Consider the following 23,592-nt stretch of genomic DNA (forward strand, 5'->3'; position numbering starts at 1 on the left):
TCTCTCTTTCAAAGAACCAAGGAAAGGAAACAAATGAAGCAGGGTCGGTTTTAGCTGGGATCTCACCCTTATATGTGCGACACCAAACGTCGCCGTTTAAGGGGTACCCAGGGAGCATTTTCACTCATGGTTTATTTTCAAATCAGGTCCTCTGTAGTTGTAATTTTATCAGTTTGGTCATTAATGGAACTTTTAATTTCTTTTGTTTCGGTCTCCTATGTTGTTTTATGTCGCAAATTTGTCCCTATTCAACTTTAAATAGTTTTATGGTTTTATTTAAGTAGGGGTCATTACACTTTAATTTATTTATACTTAAGAAATATATGTTTTTATTAGTCTATTTTAGTCATTGATTCTGTATGTTATGTATTTTGGCTGATGTTCGAATTTGGTCTTCAAATTTGTGCATCTTTCGTTTTGGTCACTGATTTGGTCATGAATGTATAGGTTTAATTATTGTTTGATCCTCCATGTTTCTAGTTTACTTTATTTCAGTCCCTAATATTATTTATGGGTTATTTACATTTCTAGTGCCTGTATTATTTAACATTTGTGATTTGGTCTCTGATTTATTTTGTAATTACTATTTTGCTCTTTTAGTTTCTGTTTTATCTATTTTAGTCCTTTAAATGTTTGTATTCGTTATTTTAGTCCTATAACCTTCTGTTTTTGCTATTTAGACCCTTTAACTTTCTGTTTTGGTATTTAGTCCTTTAGGCTTCTATTTTTGCCATTTAGTTCTTTAAATTCCTGTTTGTACTATTTTGGTCCTTTCAGTTTCCGTTTTTGCTATTTTGGTTCTTGTAATTACCAAATACTATTTTTTGTTCGATTTGTAATATTTAGATGTATTCATTTTATTCCCTTATTTATGTGCACATTGGTATTTTTTATATATGAAAAAAATGATAAATTTTCATTGTGAGGGATATAAACGAAGACATCTCCCAAATACAAGGGAAAGTGCCTTTTCGAGGATTTGTCTCATAAAAGTTTTTTTTATATTCAATAATTTTATTTGTTCCACGATTATTTATGTCGAATATTTTTCACTGTTTTCACTTTTATTTTGTTTTATTTTACCTTTGCAAGAATTAAGAAATAATATCTATTGTGAGAGGAATCTATGGGAAAATCTCCTAACTGCAAAGGAAATGTTTTCCTGAAGATTGTTCATACAAAAGGCTATTAATCATATGAAATTTGACACTTTTTAAATAAAATCAAATGAATAAAAGGATCATAATTTAAATGTATTTTCGAGTTTGCAATTCCTAATATTTGAACAGTGTATAATCGTTTAGGTACCAAAATTTGGGTTTTGTGGGGTATTAATCCTTCCCCACTCGTAACCGACTCCCGAATCTATTTAGTCGAATCTTTGGTGACGCAAAACAGCTTTTTGTCTTAAAGACGATTTTTCTTAAAATTGTTTTTTAAAAGATGTTTTTAGGTATTCAACCTACCTAATCCAAAGGTTGATGGCGACTCTATCCAATTTAATTCAAAATCACCAATTTTACCAAAATTAAAATCATAAACGTTTTTAAACAATAAATAATTGTTTCACCTAAAAAATGGTTATGACAACTCCAATGCCCTACTTTAGGTCTTGCACATAATACTGAAGATAGAAAACAAGTAAACATTACAGAAGATATAAAACAAGTAAGCATTATTAACATGTTGGCAACAGAAAAGACGATATATTGTTGTAAAAGTGGATAAATGGAAAGGGTAGGAAGCACCAACCTCCCCAGCCAGCCAAATGCGTGGGATGTGAGCAATCTTATGCCAATCAGCACCAACTGTAATTGAAGGATTACAGATATGCCAATTCCACATAAACGGCATGCATGTTGGGTAATAAGCATACAAGCTATTTATAAAGTTTTATGATTAACGTAGTTCTACATCAAAGAATCAATGGCAAACTCCTTTGTGATGGTAGCCATAACTAGACTGAGCTTTTGCATGACAGTTGGGTCCGTTTAGCTACTGGATGCTTGCATTTGTGATGATTGGTTATTTGGTTGGGATTAGAGCATATTGTTATAATTTTTTTGTATTCCTAGGCTTAGCCCCATTGATGGTAATCCATATATATATATATATTAAATTTTTTATTGAAGTGACCTGACCTTAAATTTTATAATTCATCCTCTATATTTTAAGGCTACTTCTACTTTTTATTCTTCAATAGCCTATTCTTTTGCAGCTTGTAAGGGGATATAATTCCTCTTGACCTTGGGAATTGGAAGTGGGTTTATCTAGCTGGAGAAGCGGCAAAACCTTGCTTATTGAATCCATGTTAACACTTCGAAATAAAATCAATTTTTTCTTGTTGATTGATTTCTTTTTTGCTTTGAAAAGATAAATCTATTTATTACCACAAGTTTGGTGAGCATTTTTAAGTTTAACTAAATATTTCATGTGTTTGAATTTGTGGAAACTTTTTTTTATCTCTGGAGTTTCACTTCACCTTTTGTCCATGCACATTAGATTTTCAGTAGATGCGATAGATGATGTGGGTGTGCAAGCCACCATATACCAAAAGACCATCCAAGTATAATGAACCAAATTTATCTAGTATGAATATAAGCCACCATATGCCAACAGACTATGTATATTCTGTAATTATTAGAGATAATTTTTTCATCAGTTATTTCTAGTTTCTAATACCTGGCATTAGTAATGCTTTCATCCTGACCTCATTACAAATATTTTTATTAGAGGATGGAGCCAACTCTTTCGGGATGGTTAACTTTAGCATGACCCAAGCTGTTAACGGATGTTATATGCATATGCAAACATGATTTGATTTTAAGATGTTTGGTAAAATAGCTGTTGCATTACGCTGAATGCTTTTTGTATTTTTCCTGTCTGGTATATGAAGTACCACCACTGGATGTACCAGAGCTGTTAACAGTTTTGTTCAGGCAGTCTGGACCTTTTCTGGATCAACTTGGCATCAGAAGAAGTAAGTAGTTGTATCTCTCTTATTCTTCTGTTTGGTATGTACTAGGAATCTAGGATGAAGAGCTTATCGTTCATTGAGTTTAAATTTTCCACCACCAATCACCTTTCGGTTTTATCTATTTATTGTGAACGGGACTATATTTACTTGAAGGGTTCTGTTCTCTTCTTTTTGCTTTCTGTTATGATTTCCTTTGTAGGCCATTGTAGTTTGTATTTCAGTTCATGTCCTTTCTATTAGTAATTTTTAAGAAAGCTTCATCTGACCAATTTAACCAGGAGCTTTTCTTCTGGATTAAATTGGGAAAGCATCTTTAATCTAATTTCTGTGGAACAGTCATGAAATTTCGATGCTTGAGATAATCCAAAACGTTGCTTTATCTTCTGGGAGTAGTTAAGCTGAATAATTAAGTCTCCTGTTCACCTTTCTATGACAGTTCATTCTAGGAGCAAGTTGTTTTTACTGTTTTCTTAAATCCGATTTCAGATATATGTGACAAGATAGTTGAAAGCTTGTGTAGCAAGCGGAAAAACCAACTTGTTTTGCGCTCCCTCACTGCAGGAGAACCCCCTTCTGTCGACCCTGATAAGATTAATGATGAACTGAATTTAAAGATAGCCAGTGTTATTCAAAGTACAGGGCATTGCAGCGAGGGTGTTGGCTCCTGGACAGACTTAATGAAGCCTGATGTTACAGATAGGAAAAGGCATGTTGCCATTGTTACAACTGCCAGCCTTCCATGGATGACAGGAACTGCAGTAAACCCACTTTTTCGGGCAGCATACTTGGCAAAATGGGCAAAACAAAAAGTCACATTCTTGGTTCCCTGGCTTTGCTGTTTATCCCAACAATCTCACTTTCGGTTCACCAGAAGAGCATGAGAATTATATACGTTACTGGCTTGAAGAAAGGGTTGATTTCAAGGCTGATTTTAGAATCTCCTTTCCTGGAAAGGTAACCTTTGATGTACTACATTATGTTCCACTTTATCACTCATTACACATATTTTATCAATGACAATCTTTTTTCAAATTGTTTCTTAGTTTTCGAGAGAAAGGCGAAGCATAATACCTGCCGGAGATACTTCTCAGTTTATCCCATCAAAAGATGCTGACATTGCCATTTTGGAAGAACCAGAACACCTGAACTGGTATCATCATGGTAAACGCTGGACTGACAAATTCAACCATGTTGTTGGTATTGTCCACACAAATTACTTGGAATATATTGACTTTCTTGATTTAGTTTGAACCATAAGATCAGGTTCAAGTTCATAATTAGACCCAAAAAAATTAAGTGAATTAAACATCGATACCAAATTCATGTAACTAATTAAATATAAAAGAATTAACAAAAATACCAAATTAAATCCCGAGGTCAAATTCAGATACTATTATATTTATCGAATTTTAATTGATATTTAAGTAAATAAATTCTACTTTATCTATATGGTTGATTTTAATTTTTTTATCTTGTCTCCAATAATCATAAACACGACTCTCTTTCTAAAATAAAAAGATATGAAATATCATACACGATCAATGATAAATTTCTTCCATAAAGTAACATTATGTGTTCACACATTGCAAAACTGTGTCTCTATTCTCCATTCATGTCCATCCCAATGCTAAAGAATAAGAACAAAGCAAATTGCTTGCAATATGAAGAGTGCATAACTATTGGCATCTCTTGCAAACTACACATATGACGGAAGAAAATGGGTAAAAAAAGAAATGAATTAAATGCTAAATAGTCACGAACTCAACCAATCTAAATCACAAATGCTGCCCTAAATATACCAAGAACGAAAAATACTAATTTGTTGGAACAGGGAAATCTTTGAGCTTTAGAAACACAGGTCCTAAAATTTTCTGTCTTCCTCATGGAACAATCGCCGGAATATTTTGCTTGAAAATTTAACTCTACACTTCTATAGGATCAACATCCAGCAGCTTTTATAAAGTTATCGTATGGTGTTGAGGCTGGTAAACTGAATGAGGGGGATGGTTATGCTACTCATTTGCACACGGCATCGGAAGAGTGCCGAGCGGTTGTTTGAATGGATTGGTACTGTCAATTTGCTCAAAGACTGGACTCACCTGCGTTTTAAGTTTGGTTGCGAATGTTAGATTCTTTTTCAAGCCATCTGTGTTCTTAGGGCCTCACAAAGCACGTACTTTTCTTGCGTAGAACATAAGGCATGTTCGCGTTGCATACATGTATGAAAATCAATGCTGACATGGGAAATGGGGTTTACCTGTTTTGTCATGTTATCTGGATGTTGAAAAGATAAGCTAATCAAGCTTCCTTGTCTCCGTCGGGTGCTCATCAAAGAAGACATCTTTGTTGCTTCCCTGTTACGAGTGCCTCGCAATGATGGGCTATTTCCTTGTAAGACAAGTCCGATCCAGATGAGATGGGACTTCTTCCAAACTGATATGTCGTCTCCAGTACCTGCACAGATAAAGAAAATAATTATGCTGTTCTATATCAAGAAAATAATCGATGCCTATCATCAATTCCCCTTATCATTATTCCGAATATATGAGTTATTCTGTTCTAGGTGTTGCTAGTGTATCCGGACAGAGTAAAAACGAATGTCATAGCTAACATACTGATTCTAGGAGTTGATTGACATCCGCAAGTCCTGGAATTTCTCCAGAAAACTCCGAACTATCCTTGGTTTGGCCTTCAAATGGTTCCAAAAAAGCATCATCGTCGTCTTCGTCATCATTGATTAACAAAACCGAAGCTCCCTGCAAAAGAAATCACTTGTGTTCCAAGAATTTTGGTAGATAAAATTCAGAAGGTGATGCGAGGGATATTTACCTCAATAGATTTATTGTCTTCAGCACCAGCTTGATATACTTTATGAGGAGCATCCATAGAAAACTGGCAACCTAGTGGACACACATCGTCGGGCAAGAATTCATTCAGCAGCTGTTCCCGTTTGGTGGACAAATCAGGCTGCCATATAGTCACCAAATATTAGCATAAGGTTATTACAATAGAAAATATTAGTTCTTTGATGATGCATCAGGGTCAAAGATTCTCGAAATTTTGGATAAAAAGCTTTACCTTCCCAAAGTTTTCATGATTTCAGAAGCAAGAGTTTCCCTACTTTGAGAGTCTTTAAAGCCACAGCATCATCTTCTTTAGATCCTTAAACATATGTTGGATAGTCAGGCACAGTGTTAACTGCCTGTAACTTACGATCGTCCAGAAAGCGCAAAAATGGATCATCCTATGGATCATAGAACCATGGCACATCAAAACAAGATATAGTAAACCAGAATAACCAGTCAGATGAAACAATGATATTAGTTACTTCCTTCCATTACACATTACAAATTCTTGAAGCAAAAAAGGATTGATATTTGCAATAGAAAAGATAGAAACTTCAACCTTGTTCCAGAAGGAAAAGCAAGTATGGTTTCATGAATGAGAAGTTTCATACCATTATCTGTAAGTGCAACCATGTCAGAATCGATGATAGGGCGAATATTAAATGCTTTTGATGAGAAAAGGATCAATGAAGTCACCAAGGTGAAAAGAGATCTACGACGTGACGGAAGTACAATTGATTTCTGATTTGATAACAAGATATAGTAAACTCCCATAACTAATACTTGGAGGTAACCTACACAAAGATAACATGTGCTTGCCCGCTTTTTGCACCATTGATCTCTAGTTTGATATGTCTTAAATTTTACATGGTATCAGAGTCAGTACTACCGCAAGTTGTTATCCTCTTGAAAATGATTTTATTATCTGCACATATAAAGTTTATAATACATGTTTGTTCCTACACTTGAGGGGGAGTATCGTAGTGAATTACTTAATTTAAGTATTCTTTTATTATTTAATCCAATTTTTGTTTGTTGAGAGGGGGTCATGAAAGTTAAAGGCAAGTGAAAGCAGACACTGTAAAAATCATTCGATTCCAAAAGACAATTACAACTTTGGGTGCTTACCTCCTTCATCGAGAGAGATGCTTCTCAGTGACAAAGCTAGCTGAAAACTACGAATAAGAGCCTCGTGACTAGAATTCTGCATTACATAAACACAAACATACAAAAATTAAACTCAGAAATTGAATGAATGTCAGTTTGATGCTATGGGTAACCACCAGAAGAAAGTTTTCTTTCCAGTAAGCAGCTTAGACAATCAACTACACAATACATGGATTTAATAAGATCTCCCCATAGGATACAATCAAATAACTTAAAACATTGAAGATCTTAGGTTCATCTATACATATTTCTATAAAACAAAGTTTACAGTCTGTATTTTTTGTTCCTACACGATAAAGAAACCTCTAACTCATGCCAAAAAAGTGCCATGCTGGTAGAGCATCAATTGAGAAATTTACCTTGGCTCGAAAGAAGAGCAACACAAGGCTGTATGTGTGAGCGATTGCTTCATAGTTCTATGATGTATTTTGAGGAGAGATAGACTATGCCCAAATTGATGAAAGCAAGAGACTAATCTGGGTGCTACTAAGCCGTAGGAATTGGCCTCCTGAGGTTTGACAAATAAAAAAACTTCATGAAAAAGATCACAAATTTGACAAGTATCAAACAAATCATGGGGTTTATCGTTTGAAACATTCATTTTACAAGAAGCTTTAGGCATATAGGTAAAGATCAAGTCACTGCTGTCTGAATCAGGTCTTGTACTTCCTTACTATGTTAGTCAAACTCAGATGAGAATGTCTGACACTGGTACGTGTCCGACTCCGACATGTGTATTTTCATTTTTATTCAGAATTTTCCTTTATTTGGAGGATCCTTGGAAGATCATATCCATATTCTTATGTTTGGATTTGTATTAGCCATGAATGAATAGTTGAGAAAATTTAGAGAGGAAATTGTGAAATACTCACAGATTCTGTTTTGAATTGCGCGGAGGATTTTCATCTGTTGCCAAAGATACCTGCGGACTTATTATAGTGTATGCTCTTGTGTAAGATGACGTTAATCTATTCAGAATCCCATTTTGAATGTTTTCTAGTTGCTCCTCACTAGCAACAGTTTCTTTATTCTCTAGACAAGCATTCTCCCTTGAGAAGGATTTCTCTTTCTTTAGCTTCTTGAAAAGGGCAGCTGAAGAAGAAAAGATGGAGACGGTTCTCGAAAGCGTTCTTGGAATACCTGAGCCTTTCTTTGTTCCTCCAGTAACAGAGGATGGTTGAGGGCAAACTGAAGCTGGAACAAGAACAACAGAAAAGATACGGTGGGCTCCGATCCGTATCTCATGGTCAGGGTGGACCATAGCCGGGAGTAATTGATGGAACAAAGCCTCGGGAAGTGCCTATGTGAACGAAGGAACTCCAAATAAAAAGGGTAAACTAAAAAAATGAGGGTATGATTTGGATAGGATGAATCCATAATATGATCATTACCTTGTTTAGATAGGATGGATTTGGAATTGAGGCTATGATCTGAGCTGTGCAATAAATAACACGGATTGTAGTTCTTCCTATAACTGTAATATTTGGGATATTCTCCAACATCACAGCCATAGCATCAAGAATTGGACCTGCATCACCAACCTGTTCACAAGAACAAAAAATATGGGGAAAAAAAACTAAGTAATTAGCTTAGATGATCTAACCCGAGTTTTAATAACACATCTACTCAAGAATGACAAAAGGGTCTCACCGTATGTGATAACTGTACTAGACAATCATCCACTGCTTCTTTGAAGCTCTTGTTCCAATTTATTATTTCAGTTCCCATAGTTGCATCGTCAAGCGAGCAATGTATGCTCCTTCGTAAATGCCTCATAACATCACTAACTGCACTGATTATTGCTACAGAAGCCTCAACTTTTGAATCTCTAGCAAGGGATGTTATAACTTATACGTTGAGGTTGCACGTCAGGTTGTTTGAGGACACTTTTGTGATCAAGATGCTTAACTAGTACGGACAGCAGAAGGTGTGCATTCTGTCCTGCAAACGCGGGGAAACAGATAGTATCACTTTTCTCACCGTCTAAAGGTCATATAATTTTTTAGGAAAAGCAGAAGAACAGAACATTAATCAGAAATAGATAATAGGAGGGGGACAGAAGAAAAAAAGAGCATGAGTACCAGAACTATATGTTAAAATCTGCATTTCCCTTAAGACCGGCAAGGCAAGACCATTTTCAGCGGACCATAACTTTTCCTTATCGAAGTAACGAAACAAAGACTCATGAACGCGTCGTGTTGTTGTAGCTTCCTTTTCTAGTTATCAAATTCTGCCGAAATGTGAGAATGTTCACCCATTAACCAAACCTGCACCAGAAGATAAAAAATTAAACGTGCACTAGAGTAGTTATATATACAATTTGGACAGAGAAAAACGTGAACTGCAAGGAAGAAAAGAATAATTGTGAAAGGGAAAACCGTTGCCTTGGCTCTTATCATCTACAACTAAAATGTTCTTTTGTCTTGAAATCAACCCGTATCTTTCAAAATAATATGACAACAAATTCGGGTTCGGATAAAGAAAGATTGTGGGAGATGGTACGTTTTTATGTTGGATAAAGAAAGATTGTGGGAGATGGTACGTTTTTATGTTGCTCTCAACCTTCAATTTTCTTCAAGTTTATGTATCCCGATGCCCGTATCCGACATATGGCCAGACAACGGTACGGGGTGCCGGATCATCGAACCAAACTCTTGTAAAGGATTATATTCCTCCCCAATGCAATCAGACATGCTTTGTAATTGTTAGATTAAAATCCATAATTTTGGGCACATTGTATATATAATATACAATGTTATCATAAAGTATGACATAAAATTAAGTAACCGATTATTTTACGTGCCATAGGTATTGAAGTGTCATTAAATTAACATAAATTGTATTTATGATTTGATGAAGGACAAAATTATAAATACTTTAAAGACTAACCTAATATTCAGTCTATATAAAAAGATAATGGTCCCCAAGAAATACGGTGTTTTTAGGCCTACACGAACAAGGGTATTTTAATATTTGTTCGTTTAAATTTAACCGAAAAAACAAACGAACACGAACAACTAAACAAATAAAAAATTTTGTTCGTGTTAATTCATTAAGGAATGTAACTTGTTCCTAAACGATCCATTATCTCTCTCTTTTTTATAATAGTCATGGCTCCAATGTTTTAAGAAAAATATTAGAGAAGACTTAGGGAAGGGTCTTTCTTTATAACAACAACAACAACAACAAAACCCAATTCCCATATGTATGGGGTAAGGGGGAGGTAGGGTAGTAGGCTGCCCCCAACGCCGGGTCGAGAATAGCTTCCGTGGAAGACCTCCGGCAGTCAGAAAATTAAAAATATAGATAAAATGCAATGCATGTATAAATAATTACATAAATACATAGCTAAACAGTATTCATATGCAGTCATTAATATCATATGTGCTTCTGTAATGGGGAGTAATCCCTGCAAAATAATCCCTGCGAAAGAATCTCTGCATATAGACAGAAACCTAAGACCCGGCTAAATTTAATAGAGGAAACATGATGAGAATGATACACATGAGACAACGATAGCAAGCCCAGTTCTAATCTTTCATAAATACCAATAACAGAAAAGTATAAAAAGTAAAAGTCATGGAAATTACTACAAATGCATTTAAAAGAAGACAAAGATGATACACCCTATAAATGTGACCCACACTACTCGACTACTCTAGTCTTAAGCCTCCATAATTTCCTATCATAGGTCATGTCTTCGGTAAGGCCTAAATCCATCAAATCAGATCTCAAGCAGTCATCCCACTTCCGCCTTGGTCGTCCTTTCCTTCTGGCACCGTCGACTGCAATCGACTCTACCCTCCTGACCGCATCCGACGGTAGTCGCCTAAGGACGTGCCCAAACCACCGTAGTCTTCCCTCCCTCATTTTTTCGGAAACAGACACCACCCCTAAGGACATCCTAATAGCAGAGTTTGTCGTCATATCCCACAGAGTCCTACCACATGTCCATCGAAGCATTCTCATTTCTGCGGCCTCTATCCTCCTTACGTGATCCTTCTTGGGTGCCCAACATTCTGATCCATACAACAGCGCTGGTCTTATTGTCATTCTATAAAATTTTCCCTTAAGTTTTAGAGGCACCTTCTTGTCACACAAAACTCCAGTAGCGGCCCTCCACTTTAGTCATCCCGCCTTTATACGGTGTGTAACGTCATCATCTACACCCCCATCTTTATGTATCATAGACCCTAAGTACTTGAAACAATCCTTTGAGGGAAGAACGTGTCCTTCTATGCATATTTCTACATCTTCATCATTTTGGTTCCCATTGAAGTTTGAACATAAATACTCTGTCTTTTCAATATTGATTCTTAAACTTTTTTCTTCCAAAGCAGTCTTCCAGGTAGCCAGTCTACTATTCAACTCAGATTTTGTTTCAGCCACTAAGACAATGTCGTCAGCGAAAAGCATACACCAAGGTACACCGTCTGGTGTCGCACAATAGATGTCGTCCATAATCAAGGCGAAGATGTAAGGGCTAAGAGCCGACCCCTGGTGGAGTCCGATTTCCACCGGGAATGCCTCGGTGTCGCCAACTGTAGTCCTGACGTAAGTAGTAGATCTACAGTACATATCACGAATCGCCCGGATATAAGCAGTTGGTATCCGTCTCGTTTCCAAAGTCTTCCAGATCGTATCGCGAGGAACGCTATCATAAGCCTTCTCAAGGTCAATGAACGCCATGTGAAGATCTCTAGACTTTTCCCTATACTTCTCCATAAGCCGTCGAAGTAGATGAATCGCCTCCGTGGTAGACCTGTTTGGCATAAAGCCAAATTGGTTTTCCGAAACCCTAGTGACTTGTCTCAACCTAGCCTCTATCACCCTTTCCCATAGCTTCATGGTATGGCTGAGTAGTTTAATACCTCTGTAGTTACCACAACGTTGGGGATCTCCTTTATTTTTATAGATTGGTATCACCGTAAACTCTCTCCACTCCTCTGGCATCTTGGCAGTCTCTAAAATAATATTAAAGATGTTGGTCAACCACATAACTCCCTCATCTCCTAGGGCTAACCACACAGTGATAGGAATTTGATCAGGACCGACAGCTTTCTCCCTTCCCATCTTTCTAAGAGCCATTTTGACTTCCTCAAACCCAATCCTACTTGTAGGGCAGTCATTGGCCGTAGTATGATGGTCGGCTGACCCAACAACGATATTATCTCTACATGGAGAGGCACCGTCATTAAATAAGCCAAAGAAGTAACTACCTCAAACCCTCTTAATATCATGATCTTTCGTTAAAAGAACACCATTGTTGTCCTTAATATCTCTTTTTTTCCACTGTAATTATTATAATGCAAACATTTTTCGTATAAATATTTTTTTAAATCTCTTTACTTTTCACAAGCGATTAAGTAAACAAGGACAGCTAAGAAGGGTGTTAATTATTCATATTAATACATGACATATTTTAAACTAAAATTGATTGATTAAGTAAACAAGGACAACTAAGAAGGGTGTTAATTATGTCAGTTTTATTGGATCAATCTAAAATTAAAAGAAAATTTATGTCATTTTTACATGATCAATTGAAAAGCAGAGCATGGAGTAGAAGCATGTTGAAAACAAGTAATCCGCAAGACAAGCATTGCAAGCTTCTTAGTCCTGTCCACATCACCTTAGTTACATCATAAGAAATCCTTGTCAGTTTTGCTGCAAAGAGAATGCGATAATAATGGCAAAATGATTAGTGATACTTGTTTTTGGATTATTTTGAACTCGGGTAGTAAAGAATTGGGTGATATTGATTACCTTCCGGAATAAATTTATTTGGTATCAAGTGGAATGGATCAGCTCTTGAAGAAACTCATGCTGACAAAAAGGGACATTCATTATCAGACAACTGCAATTCTGAGATTCTATATACGATATAAAAGCCTAAAGCAATTACGTAATTACTACCTCTTTTTCTGCATATATATTCTTGAAATACTCCAATGCCCTAATATAGGAATTGCACAAAATCCTGAAGATAGAAAACAAGTAAGCATTATTAACATGTTGGCAACAGAAAAGACGATATATTGTTGTAAAAGTGGATAAACGGAAAGGGTAGGAAGCACTCACCCCATTCACCCAAATGCGTGGGATGTGAGCAATCTTATGCCAATCCTCACCAATGTCCTTCCGACATCTTTCCGTCAAATGGGGACTTCGATATATACATAAGAATTTCAAATTTGTGAGCAAAGAAAGCCAGCTCGGAATCTTGGCATTGCCCCTCCATCCAAAGAAAGAGAGACGCTTCAGATTAGGAGGGGGCTGGAGGTCTTCAAGTGACTTCTCTTCATCATCTGTAGTGTAGCCCCAATCTAAAACCAATGATTCCAAATGTTGCTTCTCTTTCAAATTAGCAGCCCTGAACTCCTCTTTTGCATTTTTCACCAATCCCAAATTTGATATCCATAGTATTCCCCTCAAATTGTTAAGCCCACCCAATTCACTTAGATCTGCAGCAGCAGCACGGGAACCACATTTATCCACCACAAACGGTCTTAACGTCTGAAGCGAAGTCAGCTTTCCTATTCCACGTGGCATATGAGTTAAGCTATCACAATTATGACATGAAAGATGGGTAAGATTCACCAATTTTTCAATCTTCTCTGGCAATTCTTTAAGCTCCAGACAACAGTCAAGTTTCAGCACTTGCAAATTTAGTAACTTGCAAATACTCTTTGGAAGGATCTTAAGATCTTCATTCCAAGAGAGATCAAGGTACCTCAGATGTTTCAACTTATGAATGGAGCGATGAACTATATCAAGATTTAAATTATCTAATTCCAACACACGCAAACACCTACAGTTTGAAATTATTAAATTCCAGATCGTCTCAGTCCTATTCCGATTTTTCTGGTTAGGAAAGGGCAACAAAGTTCGTAACTTCCTTCCTTTGAACGAAGGAATTATTGAAAAATCAACCGATGCATGAAGACATATTTCATCGACCTCACTTGTATTGAATTTGAGTCTAAAATTCTACTCTCTTTCCCTGCTACTGATTCAGCAAGATCATGCATTTTACATCTCATTCCCGTTTCTTCATATTCTATGATCTCTTGAAAGAAACTTCTTTCCGCTAAGTCTTTAAAATAATCCAACCCAATCTCTTGGAGAGATTGATTCGGCTCTGATTGCTTTACAAAACCTTGTGCAATCCAAAGTTGAACAAGTGTTTGTACATCAATTTCATGATCTTTTGGGTACAGTCTGCAATAAGCAAAACAATGCTTCAAATGGGCTGGAAGATGATCGTAACTCAGCTTGAGTGTAGGTAAAATTTCACCATCTTTTTGAGATATTCTAGCAAGTTCATTATCTTTGAAAGAACACCACTCTCTTTCAGTTTCTTTAATGGATAACGTACTAGCTATAGTTCTTATGACTAAGGGAACCCCACCGCACCTTTCCAAAATCTGCGTTCCTATTTCCAAAAAGACAGGATTTGTTGAGTCCGCATCTCTTTGCTCAAATGCTATTTGTTTGAACAAAGACCAAGCGTCATCATCAGACAAGCCTTTCAAAACATAGGGTTGACATTTACTAGTAACCTTTGCTACTCTATGAGAGCGAGTAGTTACTATTATTCTGCTTCCTCTAGCCCCACCCATCAGTAACTTCTTTAAGCTGAACCATTGTTCTCCCTCCTCGTTCCAAATATCATCCAAAACAAGCAAGTATTTTTTCCCATCAATTTTATCTCGAAGCTGTTTTTGCAATTGGTCCAGCTCGAGAGTTTGATTGGGTGCTTGATCAGTCGCAGATTTGATAATATTCGCCACTATTGTTTTCACATCAAAAACATCGGAAACACAAACCCACATCCTCAACTCAAAATGATCTTTGACCCTTTCATGATTATAGACAAACTGCGCCAACGCAGTCTTGCCTAAGCCTCCAATCCCCACGATTGGAACCACAATGACATTCTCTTCACTTTGAAACTCTTTTTCTAGCAAGAGTTTTAGAAGAGCTGCTTTATCACCGTCCCTCCCTATTATCTCATCTTTACCCACAAAAGAGTGTGTCTGCTGCCTCCTTTTGGCCATGAAAGGAGTTTCCACAGGAAGGTCACGCTCTACCAACTTTAACTCACTGGTCCGACCTTGAATGGAAGCAAATCTGGCCTTAATGGCCTTGATTTTACCACCCAATTTGCGACCATAAGCAAACTGGTTTGAGCTTGAGAAGAAAACACGTACCTCTTTCGACAGCTTGTTCCCACTCATCAGGTCCTTCCGCATGGCTTCAGTCTGGACATCATCCAGCAAGTCTTCCGCATCAAACAGTGCATCTTTCAGCTCATGAAGCCAAACTTTGACAAGATTGCTGGTCACCGATCGCTCCTCCGCGTCAAGCAGCACAGCTTGGATTCTGGTGACGGTGCGTTTGAGCTCTTCGAGATCATCTTTGAAATCCCACCACAGTCCGATTTGAGAGAGAGCACGGTAGCCCAATTTGGTAATGATCCCCGCCGCAATGTCGAAAGCAATTGCTTCGGCCATTTGGTAGTTGAAACAGAAATGAAGGCAAAAGTGTTAGGTTGTTTGCAAGAGGAGATGAAATGAAATGCAGGTATTGATAATACATTATTATATTATAGATTTTTGGTTGGAGTGCATGACCCACCAGCTAGGGAAGGTGTGGTGTTTCTTTCTCCCACTAGTAAATTGTTACAGCAAAGTAGGCCCTTTGGCCTCGGAAGACGACATAGAAGCTTTCAATGGTGCAAGCCAAGTCGTCCTCGTAGTCTCCATGATTAAAGCAAAGCAGGGCCCTTTGGCCTCAAATGTCAGAAGTTACGCGTTTTTTAAAGGATCATGACCATTCCAATAAATTTCCTATCATTTATCATGAAATGTTGTTTTGTTTTAAAATCAACCCGTATTCTTTCAAAATAATGACATACAAAGATTATGACTCAACCTTAGCACCATGGTGTCAAACAAAGATGCCTCGCTGGTATTTTGATTTTTCTGGTTAGCAAATTGTAATAACGATGATAGTGTATTAATTTATAATTGTCGGAAATAAATTAAATTGATGAAATATGTTAAAATTTAATTAGTTTAGTCAACCAAATTATCTTAATAGTTAAAGAATAATTATTATTCTAGAAGTCTCATATTTGAATACTAGAGATTGTAAAAGTATTTAAATTTTTATTGACAATAGATTGTGAATCTTTAAAGTAAATATTATCTTGTAATTATCTTAAATTAATAAAAATAATTATTTAATTGATTAAAATAATAAGATAGAACTTATAATAATGATCCGATTGATTTAACGGTTCATTTTCACGTGTTAATAATGCAAAAATGAAAGTTAGGCATAGAAGAAACAAAATCTTAAAGAACTTAGGCCAACGCCATCCGACCAGTCTTCATCAGTGCACGAAAACCCAATCACAATCAGCCCACGATATCCACAAACTACGCTGTAGGCTATCACTCTACGATACCGAATCACAACTCGCCACGACATGTTCACACGCGAGATACGCCATCTCATCAAAGAGATCAACTTACGTGGTATCCTACGTGTCACTCTCCCAGTTCCAGAATTATATAGAAACACACACCAGCTTTAACCGTTTAAATTTCTCAGCTCTTTTCTGCAATTTCCCGGAAAGAAGATTTTGTCGTTTGTTAACGGAACCCTAAGCTGAATTTTTCGCGCCATGAATAACGATAGGCAAGCGCCGGCGGTGTCCGTGACGGGAGTGCCGACTCGGACGACGCGGATTTGCAACTGATGAAACATCGTGCGAACTCGTTCAAGAACATCGCGGCGAGTTTCTACAGAGAAATTGAGAACTTAATTAACTCAGCGACCCCACCTTTTTCGGTACCGCCGGTCAGGCAAGCGTCGGAGATCGAATTCATGAAGAAGCTTCATCCTAAGATATCGGAGTTTCGTAAAGTGTATTTGGCGCCGGAGATTAGGAGGAAAGTGATGGAGAAATGGGGTCCGAGGGCGAACTTGGGGATAGACTTGTCAAGGATAAGGAGCACAGTCGCAGCGGAGGTGTATGGGATCAAAGAGGAGGATACGGAAGGAATTATTGATTTTAATAAGGCCAGTGAAGAGAGGAGTATTAGAGATGAAGAATATGACATGTGGAGTATGCGGTTATTGGTGATGAGCTGGTGATGGCTGTTAAGGAAGCAGTTAGAATCTATTAGGCTTAACAAACTTTAGTTGAGAGTCACGCATATTGTGTATATATACATGACAATTGTGTATCCTGTAATCAATTCTTTGTTGCATCAATAAACTACAATGCTTCTTGATTGAGTAATCCAATATGGTATCAATCGCTGGTGTTCCTGGCCTCTATTAACATGCTTCTGTTGCGTAGAGTGTGGTCATGGAATTTCCTCTGCAGAGCTCAAAGACATTCTCCCATAAGAAGGTCAACAAGATGCTCGATGAAATGAACTTCCTGCTTTGGAAACAGTAGGTGTTATTAACAGTTTGTTGTCATCGATTAGAGCGTTTGCTTACTGGTGCAGTTTCAACGCCACCACAAACGGTGGTTGACGACAATGGTGATTTTCGGATTAATAAAGAAAATGAGGAATTTATTGCACAAGATAGTGCAATGGCTTCTTGGCTGCTTTCTACCATAAGTGCTCCGCTTTTACCTCAATTTGTTGGAGCCGAGTCTGCATCGGTAGTTTGGAACACAGTACTGCAGTTCTTTTCTACTCGATCAACGATGACCGTAATGAGCCTCCATTACAAATTACAGTCGCTGAAAAAAGGTGGTGACACTATGAGAGTTTATCTTACGCACGTTAAAGAGGTTTGTGATGCCTTGGAATCGTGTGGGAGCCCAGTACCTTCTGTCGAACGCATTGCCAGCATTCTAAAAGGCCTTCCTTTTGAATATCAGTCCTTTGTGGTTGTTATAACTACAATAAAAGAAACTCTAACCCTTGATAACATATACACTATGTTACTTGATGCTGAAATGCAACTTGCAGGATTTGATGAGCAAAATGAAGTGCTACCCATGAGTGCTCGTGTTGCTCAAGGAGAAGGACACAGTTTCTCCTTTTCTAATGCTCGTACGGATCAATGATTCAATTACTCTACTGGTTCTCGAGCACCCAATGGCAGAGGTAGAGGTAGGCCGTGTTTACAATGCCAATTGTGTGGCAAAATCGAACACCTAGTGGATCATTGTTGGCATAGGTTTGATAAAGAATTTTCCTGTGTCACAATAGATAATCGAGCTTCCTACAAGAATGATTCATATGCCTCCGCTTCTAATGCGTGTGAATGTTGTGGTAAAAGTCGACCAACCTCCTCAAGTCTACCTCAAGCAAACATTGTTGATACTGGTCACAGTTCTGATAGGTGGGTGGTGGACTCTAGGGCAACACACCATGTCACCTCTGAAGCATCGAATATCATGAATTCATCCGAGTTTCATGGCCCAGGTAAACTTGTCGTTGGCAATGGCATGCGTCTTGGTGTTAATATGGTTGGTCAGTCGTCTGTTTCTTCTTCCTCTCGTGTTCTTCTACTCAAAGATTTATTACATGTGCCTCAAATTACTAAAAACTTGCTTTCGGTATCAAAGCTTGCTAGGGACAATGATCTATTTCTAGAGTTTCATGCTAATCGGTGTTGTATTCGTGATGAGAAGACTGGTTGTATTTTAATTCAAGGTGAAAAGAATTGTGGCCTTTACTCCTTTGCAATGAACTCCAAAGATCGTGCTGCTGAGGTGCATACTGCCTCGATGAAAGGTTCCATTGATGAGCTATGGCATAGGCACTACATTGTCATCTACACTTGGTGTCAAGTTTAAGTTTGATATAAATAAGGAATATACTGCTTGCTACATGGGCAAGAGCCACAAAATGTCTTTTGTTGAATCAAAACTGTATTTTCTTCTCCATTTGAGCTTGTGTTCACTAACTTGTGGGGACCCCCCATATTTCCTCTAATGGCTTTCGATACTATGTATCCTTTGTTGATGCATTTACTAGACATACCTGGTTGTACCTCTTGAAAACTAAACATGAGGCTATTCTAGCATTTGACTTGTTTCAAAAACTTGTTAATAGACAGTTCGGTTGCTCAATTAAGTCTATTCAAAGCGATTGGGGGGTGAATTTCGCAGCCTGTCTTCCTTCCTGGCCAAGTGTGGCATTGTTCATAGGATAAGTTGTCCACATACTTCTGAACAAAACGGTGTAGTTGAAAGAAAGCACCGCCATGTGATCGAGCTTGCCCTGGTATTATTGGCTCAAGCTGCTATGCCAATAAAATAATGGTCTTATGCCGTTGTAACTGCTGTCTACTTGATTAACAGGTTACCCACTAAAGTTCTTCAAGGAATGTCACCTTTCGAAAAACTAATGTAAAAGACACCAGATTACAATATTTTGAGAGTCTTTGGCTGCCAATGCTTTCTCCATTTGAGATTATTTCAGAATCACAAGCTTGCGTTTCGTTCTCAAGCATGTGTATTTTTGGGTGTCAGCCCACAACATAAAGGATACCAATGTTTGGCTCTAGATGGTCGTGTATATATCTCTCGTCATGTGGTTTTTAATGAACACGTGTTTCCTTTTTCAGGTACTAACAGCAGTGGGGAGCATGTCTCGAATGTAATCTCTACTCTATCACCTTCTCTGAGCTTAGTTGCTAATCCTAAGCAACCTGTGTTCCAGTCCACATCTGAACCAGCACGTGCTTCAACATCGAATGATGGCAGGAATAATATTGAAACATCAATGCCCTTGGAGTCTTAAAACAATGGTGACTCTTGTACGTATCACCAGCCTGAACCTTTACCAAGGTCGAAAAACAATACTGATAACGCTGAATCTCATACTCCCCAACAGCCTGAACCTTTACCAAGGTCGAAAAACAATATTGATAATGCTGACTCTCATACCCCCAGCAGCCTGAGTCCTTGTCTAGGACTGGAGATGATGCCTCTTATATGGCCCATAATCAGGACAACACCATCCTGCCCGAACTTAATTCAGTTCCTGAAGTTACTACATCTACTTCGAGTGATGTTCCTTTTATCCATAACGAGTTCATCATATGATGACGCGTAGTCGATGAGGTGTCTTTAAACCAAAGGTGTATGCTGCTGAATGCACTGAAGATGTTCCTGGCTCATTTCATGAGGCGTTTCAGGTGGCACATTAGAGGCAGGCAACTCAGGATGAATATGATGCATTGCTAAAAAATGACACCTGGACCATTGTCAGCCTTCCAGAAGGTCGAACCCCAGTTGGATGCAAATGGTTATTTAAAGTGAAACGCAACCCAGATAGTTCTGTATTACGATACAAAGCTCGGTTAGTTGCAAAAGGTTTCTCATAAGTCTCGGGCTATGACTTTAAAGAGACGTTTAACCCTGTTGTTCGGTTTTCAACCTTTAACATAATCCTTGCTATTGTTGTGCTTAATGGCTTGGCACTTAGGCATGTCGACATAAATAATGCCTTTCTCAACGGGGAGCTGCTCGAGGATGTGTACATGTAGCAGCCTCCAGGCTTCGAAAAGATGGATGAACGTGGAATGCCACTTGTGTGTAAACTCCAGAAAACTTTGTATGGGCTTAGACAAGCACCCAGGAACTGATATGAGATAAAAGAGAAGTTACTGCAAATGCAATTTGCTGTCTCTCGAGCTGATCCCTCATTGTTCCATAAGCTCACGCCTCGTGAAGTCATCTACATACTGGTGTATATTGATGTCATAGTCATTACAGGGCAGTCCTTGGATGATGTTGAAAGTGTTGTGTTCTTGCTAAAGGACAGGTTTTCATTAAAAGACTTGGGGGAATTGAGCTACTTCTTGGGAATTGAGGTCAAAAGTTCTAAGGAGGCTGTGATCTTAAACCAAAAGAGGTTTGTGTTGGAACTCTTGGAGAAAACGGGTATGCGAAACACTTCTGGATGCAATACCCCGATGATCATGTCCTCTAAACTCTCGAATGAAGAATGTGCCTTAATTTAAAATGCAATTGAATATCGAAGTATTGTAGGGTCTCTACTTTACGTGTGTCATACTAGGTCAGACATTTTCTTCAGCGTTGGGCAGGTAGCACAGTTCATGAACTCGCCCAGAGAGCCTCACTTTACAGCAGTTAAAAAGAATCCTTCGATACTTGGCTGCCACTTTAGATTATGGTCTTCATTTTTCTGCTTCATCAGCTAGTTTAGATGTGATAGCCTTTGTTGATGTAGATTGGGGTTCCAACATTGATGATCGTCGATCCATATCAGGACATGGAGTATTCCTGGGATCGTGCCTGGTTGCGTGGTCAACGAAGAAACAAAAAATAGTCTCGAGGTCCACTATGGAAGCAGAATACAAGATTGTTGTAGATGTTGCTGCAGACATAACCTGGGTGATTGCATTATTAAAAGATCTTGGTGTTCCACAAAAATGCACACCAATTATCTGGTATGATAACTCCAGTACAGTGGCCTTAAGTGCCAATCATGTATATCATGCTCAATCGAAGCATGTTGAGCTTGACATACACTTTGTACGTGAGAAAGTTGCAGCCGGTCAACTTTGTTTTAACTACGTTCCAGCCATGCACCAAGTAGCTGATGGCTTCACAAAGCCATTATCAAAGGCTGCGTTTTCCGAGCCAAAGTCTGTGTGCAGCAAATCTGAACAACAGGAGGAAAAGAAGCGGGGAGAATATTAGAGATGAAGAATATGACTCGTGGAGTATACGGTTATTGGTGCTGAGCTGGTGATGGCTGTTAAGGAAGCATTTAGAATCTGTTAGGCTTAACAAACTTTAGTTGAGAGTCACGCATACTGTGTATATACATGACAATTGTGTATCCTGTAATCAGTTCTTTGTACATCAATAAACTACAATGCTTCTTGATTGAGTAATCCAATAAGGAGTGAGAGGCTCAACGAGGAAGGTCAATTTGGTGATTGGGAACCAATTCGGGCGTTAAAGACAAGGATAAGGGAATTTGAGAAGAAAATTCTACGGTTGAAATTTTTGCTGGGTTTAAGAATAATGAGTTTATGGAGAAAGTTAAGTCTAGTTTGGTAAGTTCTTTATTTTTTTTGGCGTGGCTTTTTTTAATACATATAATTCATTTGTGAAGTAGTTAGAGGTTAATGATAAGTTTTAGAAGGGAAAAAATTGATGGTTGTAGTTAAGCACACGTGTTCAACTGTATTAGGAAGAAACTATATTACTCTCTTACTGATTAGGCATTGTTCAGAGCCGTAGTATTTACACGAAGTTCAAATGTGGCGATGTTCATGATCTTAAGATGAAGTATATATCTTTTCTTTTGACCAATCAGTTTTGCCTGGGCTAAATCAAATATTTTCTTTAATTTGTATTGGTAGCCTGAAATATACGTTCTTATAATGTATAATTTATTGCTAAACATTCAACTCTAGTTAGATGATGTTTAGTTTTAACATTTTAGCTTGTAAAGCTTCTCTTTGTGTATTCTAGATGTTTATGTCATGATCTTTTATCGTGATTATCACAAATTAAAAATCCTCTTGGTATGCAATTGTTTATAAATTTGTTTATTTAGCAGAAAGCCATTTGCAAGGAGCCTCAGGAGTCAAAGGTTCCCTTCTTACCAATGGACTGTCATTTCCTTTTAGTGATAATTTGCAATTTTTTATGCATTCATGCCATTTATATTTTTCAGCGAAATTTTTCCACATATTGACAAGGATTTGTTGAAGTTTTGCTTTTTTTGTAACGGGCATTTCAATGTGTATACCTTTTTTTCTTTTTTCTTTTTAAGAAATGTGTATACTGTAATTGAAGGATTACAGATATGCCAATTCCACATAAACGGCATGCATGTTAGGTAATAAGCACACAAGCTATTTATAAAGTTTTATGATTAAAGTAGTTCTACGTCAAAGAATCAATGGCATACTCCTTTGTGATGGTAGCCATAACTAGACTGAGCTTTTGCATGACAGTTGGGTCCGTTTAGCTACTGGATGCTTGCATTTGTGATGATTGGTTATTTGGTTGGGATTAGAGCATATTGTTATAATTTTTTTGTATTCCTAGGCTTAGCCCTATTGAAGGTAATCCATGTATATATATTAAATTTTCTATTGAAGTAAGTAGTTGTATCTCTCTTATTCTTCTGTTTGGTATGTACTAGGATGAGGAGTTCATTGAGTTTAAATTTTCCACTACTAATCACCTTTCGGTTTTATCTATTTATTGTGAATGGGACTATATGTACTTGAATGGTTCTGTTCTGTTCTCTTCTTTGTGCTTTCTGTTATGATTTCCTTTGTAGGCCATTGTAGTTTGTATTTCAGTTCATGTCCTTTCTATTAGTAATTTTTAAGAAAGCTTCATCTGACCAATTTAACCAGGAGCTTTTCTTCTGGATTAAATTGGGGCAGCATCTTTAATCTCATTTCTGTGGAACAGTCATGAAATTTCGATGCTTGAAATAATCCAAAACGTTGCTTTCTCTTCTGGGAGTAGTTAAGCTGAATAATTAATAGTCTTCTGTTCACCTTTCTATGACAGTTCATTCTAGGAGCAAGTTGTTTTTACTGTTTTCTTAAATCCGATTTCAG

At 37.6% G+C, this 23,592-nt stretch overlaps 4 protein-coding genes and 1 pseudogene across 5 annotated transcripts; 2 read left to right on the forward strand and 3 right to left on the reverse strand.

The window, feature by feature from the left end:
• LOC120158049 overlaps window positions 1-23,592 on the forward strand; it is a 40,823-nt pseudogene that overhangs the window by 16,458 nt on the left and 773 nt on the right.
• LOC120158101 lies at window positions 4,525-6,514 on the reverse strand. The gene is made up of 6 exons (XM_039169034.1): window positions 6,435-6,514; window positions 6,056-6,221; window positions 5,807-5,944; window positions 5,593-5,733; window positions 5,235-5,431; window positions 4,525-5,076 (listed from the first exon to the last, which is right to left on the reverse strand). The coding sequence occupies exons 3-5, from the start codon at window positions 5,861-5,863 to the stop codon at window positions 5,306-5,308; spliced, it is 324 nt and encodes a 107-aa protein (XP_039024965.1). The 5' UTR covers window positions 5,864-5,944; window positions 6,056-6,221; window positions 6,435-6,514; the 3' UTR covers window positions 4,525-5,076; window positions 5,235-5,305.
• LOC120158097 (protein SEMI-ROLLED LEAF 2-like) lies at window positions 6,966-9,235 on the reverse strand. Its single transcript, XM_039169028.1, has 6 exons — window positions 9,072-9,235; window positions 8,641-8,931; window positions 8,382-8,531; window positions 7,863-8,290; window positions 7,350-7,498; window positions 6,966-7,027 (listed from the first exon to the last, which is right to left on the reverse strand). The coding sequence occupies exons 2-5, from the start codon at window positions 8,764-8,766 to the stop codon at window positions 7,477-7,479; spliced, it is 726 nt and encodes a 241-aa protein (XP_039024959.1). The 5' UTR covers window positions 8,767-8,931; window positions 9,072-9,235; the 3' UTR covers window positions 6,966-7,027; window positions 7,350-7,476.
• Window positions 14,079-15,553, reverse strand: LOC120158100 (putative disease resistance RPP13-like protein 1). Its single transcript, XM_039169033.1, has 2 exons — window positions 15,175-15,553; window positions 14,079-14,546 (listed from the first exon to the last, which is right to left on the reverse strand). The coding sequence occupies exons 1-2, from the start codon at window positions 15,501-15,503 to the stop codon at window positions 14,519-14,521; spliced, it is 357 nt and encodes a 118-aa protein (XP_039024964.1). The 5' UTR covers window positions 15,504-15,553; the 3' UTR covers window positions 14,079-14,518.
• On the forward strand, window positions 16,620-22,753 carry LOC120158098 (digalactosyldiacylglycerol synthase 1, chloroplastic-like). 2 transcript variants are annotated; one of them, XM_039169030.1, is made up of 3 exons: window positions 16,621-17,093; window positions 21,907-22,062; window positions 22,572-22,753. In XM_039169030.1, coding segments are annotated over exons 1-3 (495 nt in total). In that variant the 5' UTR covers window positions 16,621-16,755; the 3' UTR covers window positions 22,573-22,753. The 2 variants fall into 2 exon arrangements, with proteins under 2 accessions (XP_039024960.1, XP_039024961.1); XM_039169029.1 differs by lacking the exon at window positions 22,572-22,753 and having other exon boundaries at window positions 16,620-17,093; window positions 21,907-22,176.

The sequence above is a fragment of the Hibiscus syriacus genome, unplaced genomic scaffold (genome assembly GCF_006381635.1).
Source record: "Hibiscus syriacus cultivar Baekdansim isolate YM2019G1 unplaced genomic scaffold, ASM638163v2 tig00111303_pilon, whole genome shotgun sequence".
In the NCBI taxonomy this organism is placed as follows: domain Eukaryota; kingdom Viridiplantae; phylum Streptophyta; class Magnoliopsida; order Malvales; family Malvaceae; genus Hibiscus; species Hibiscus syriacus.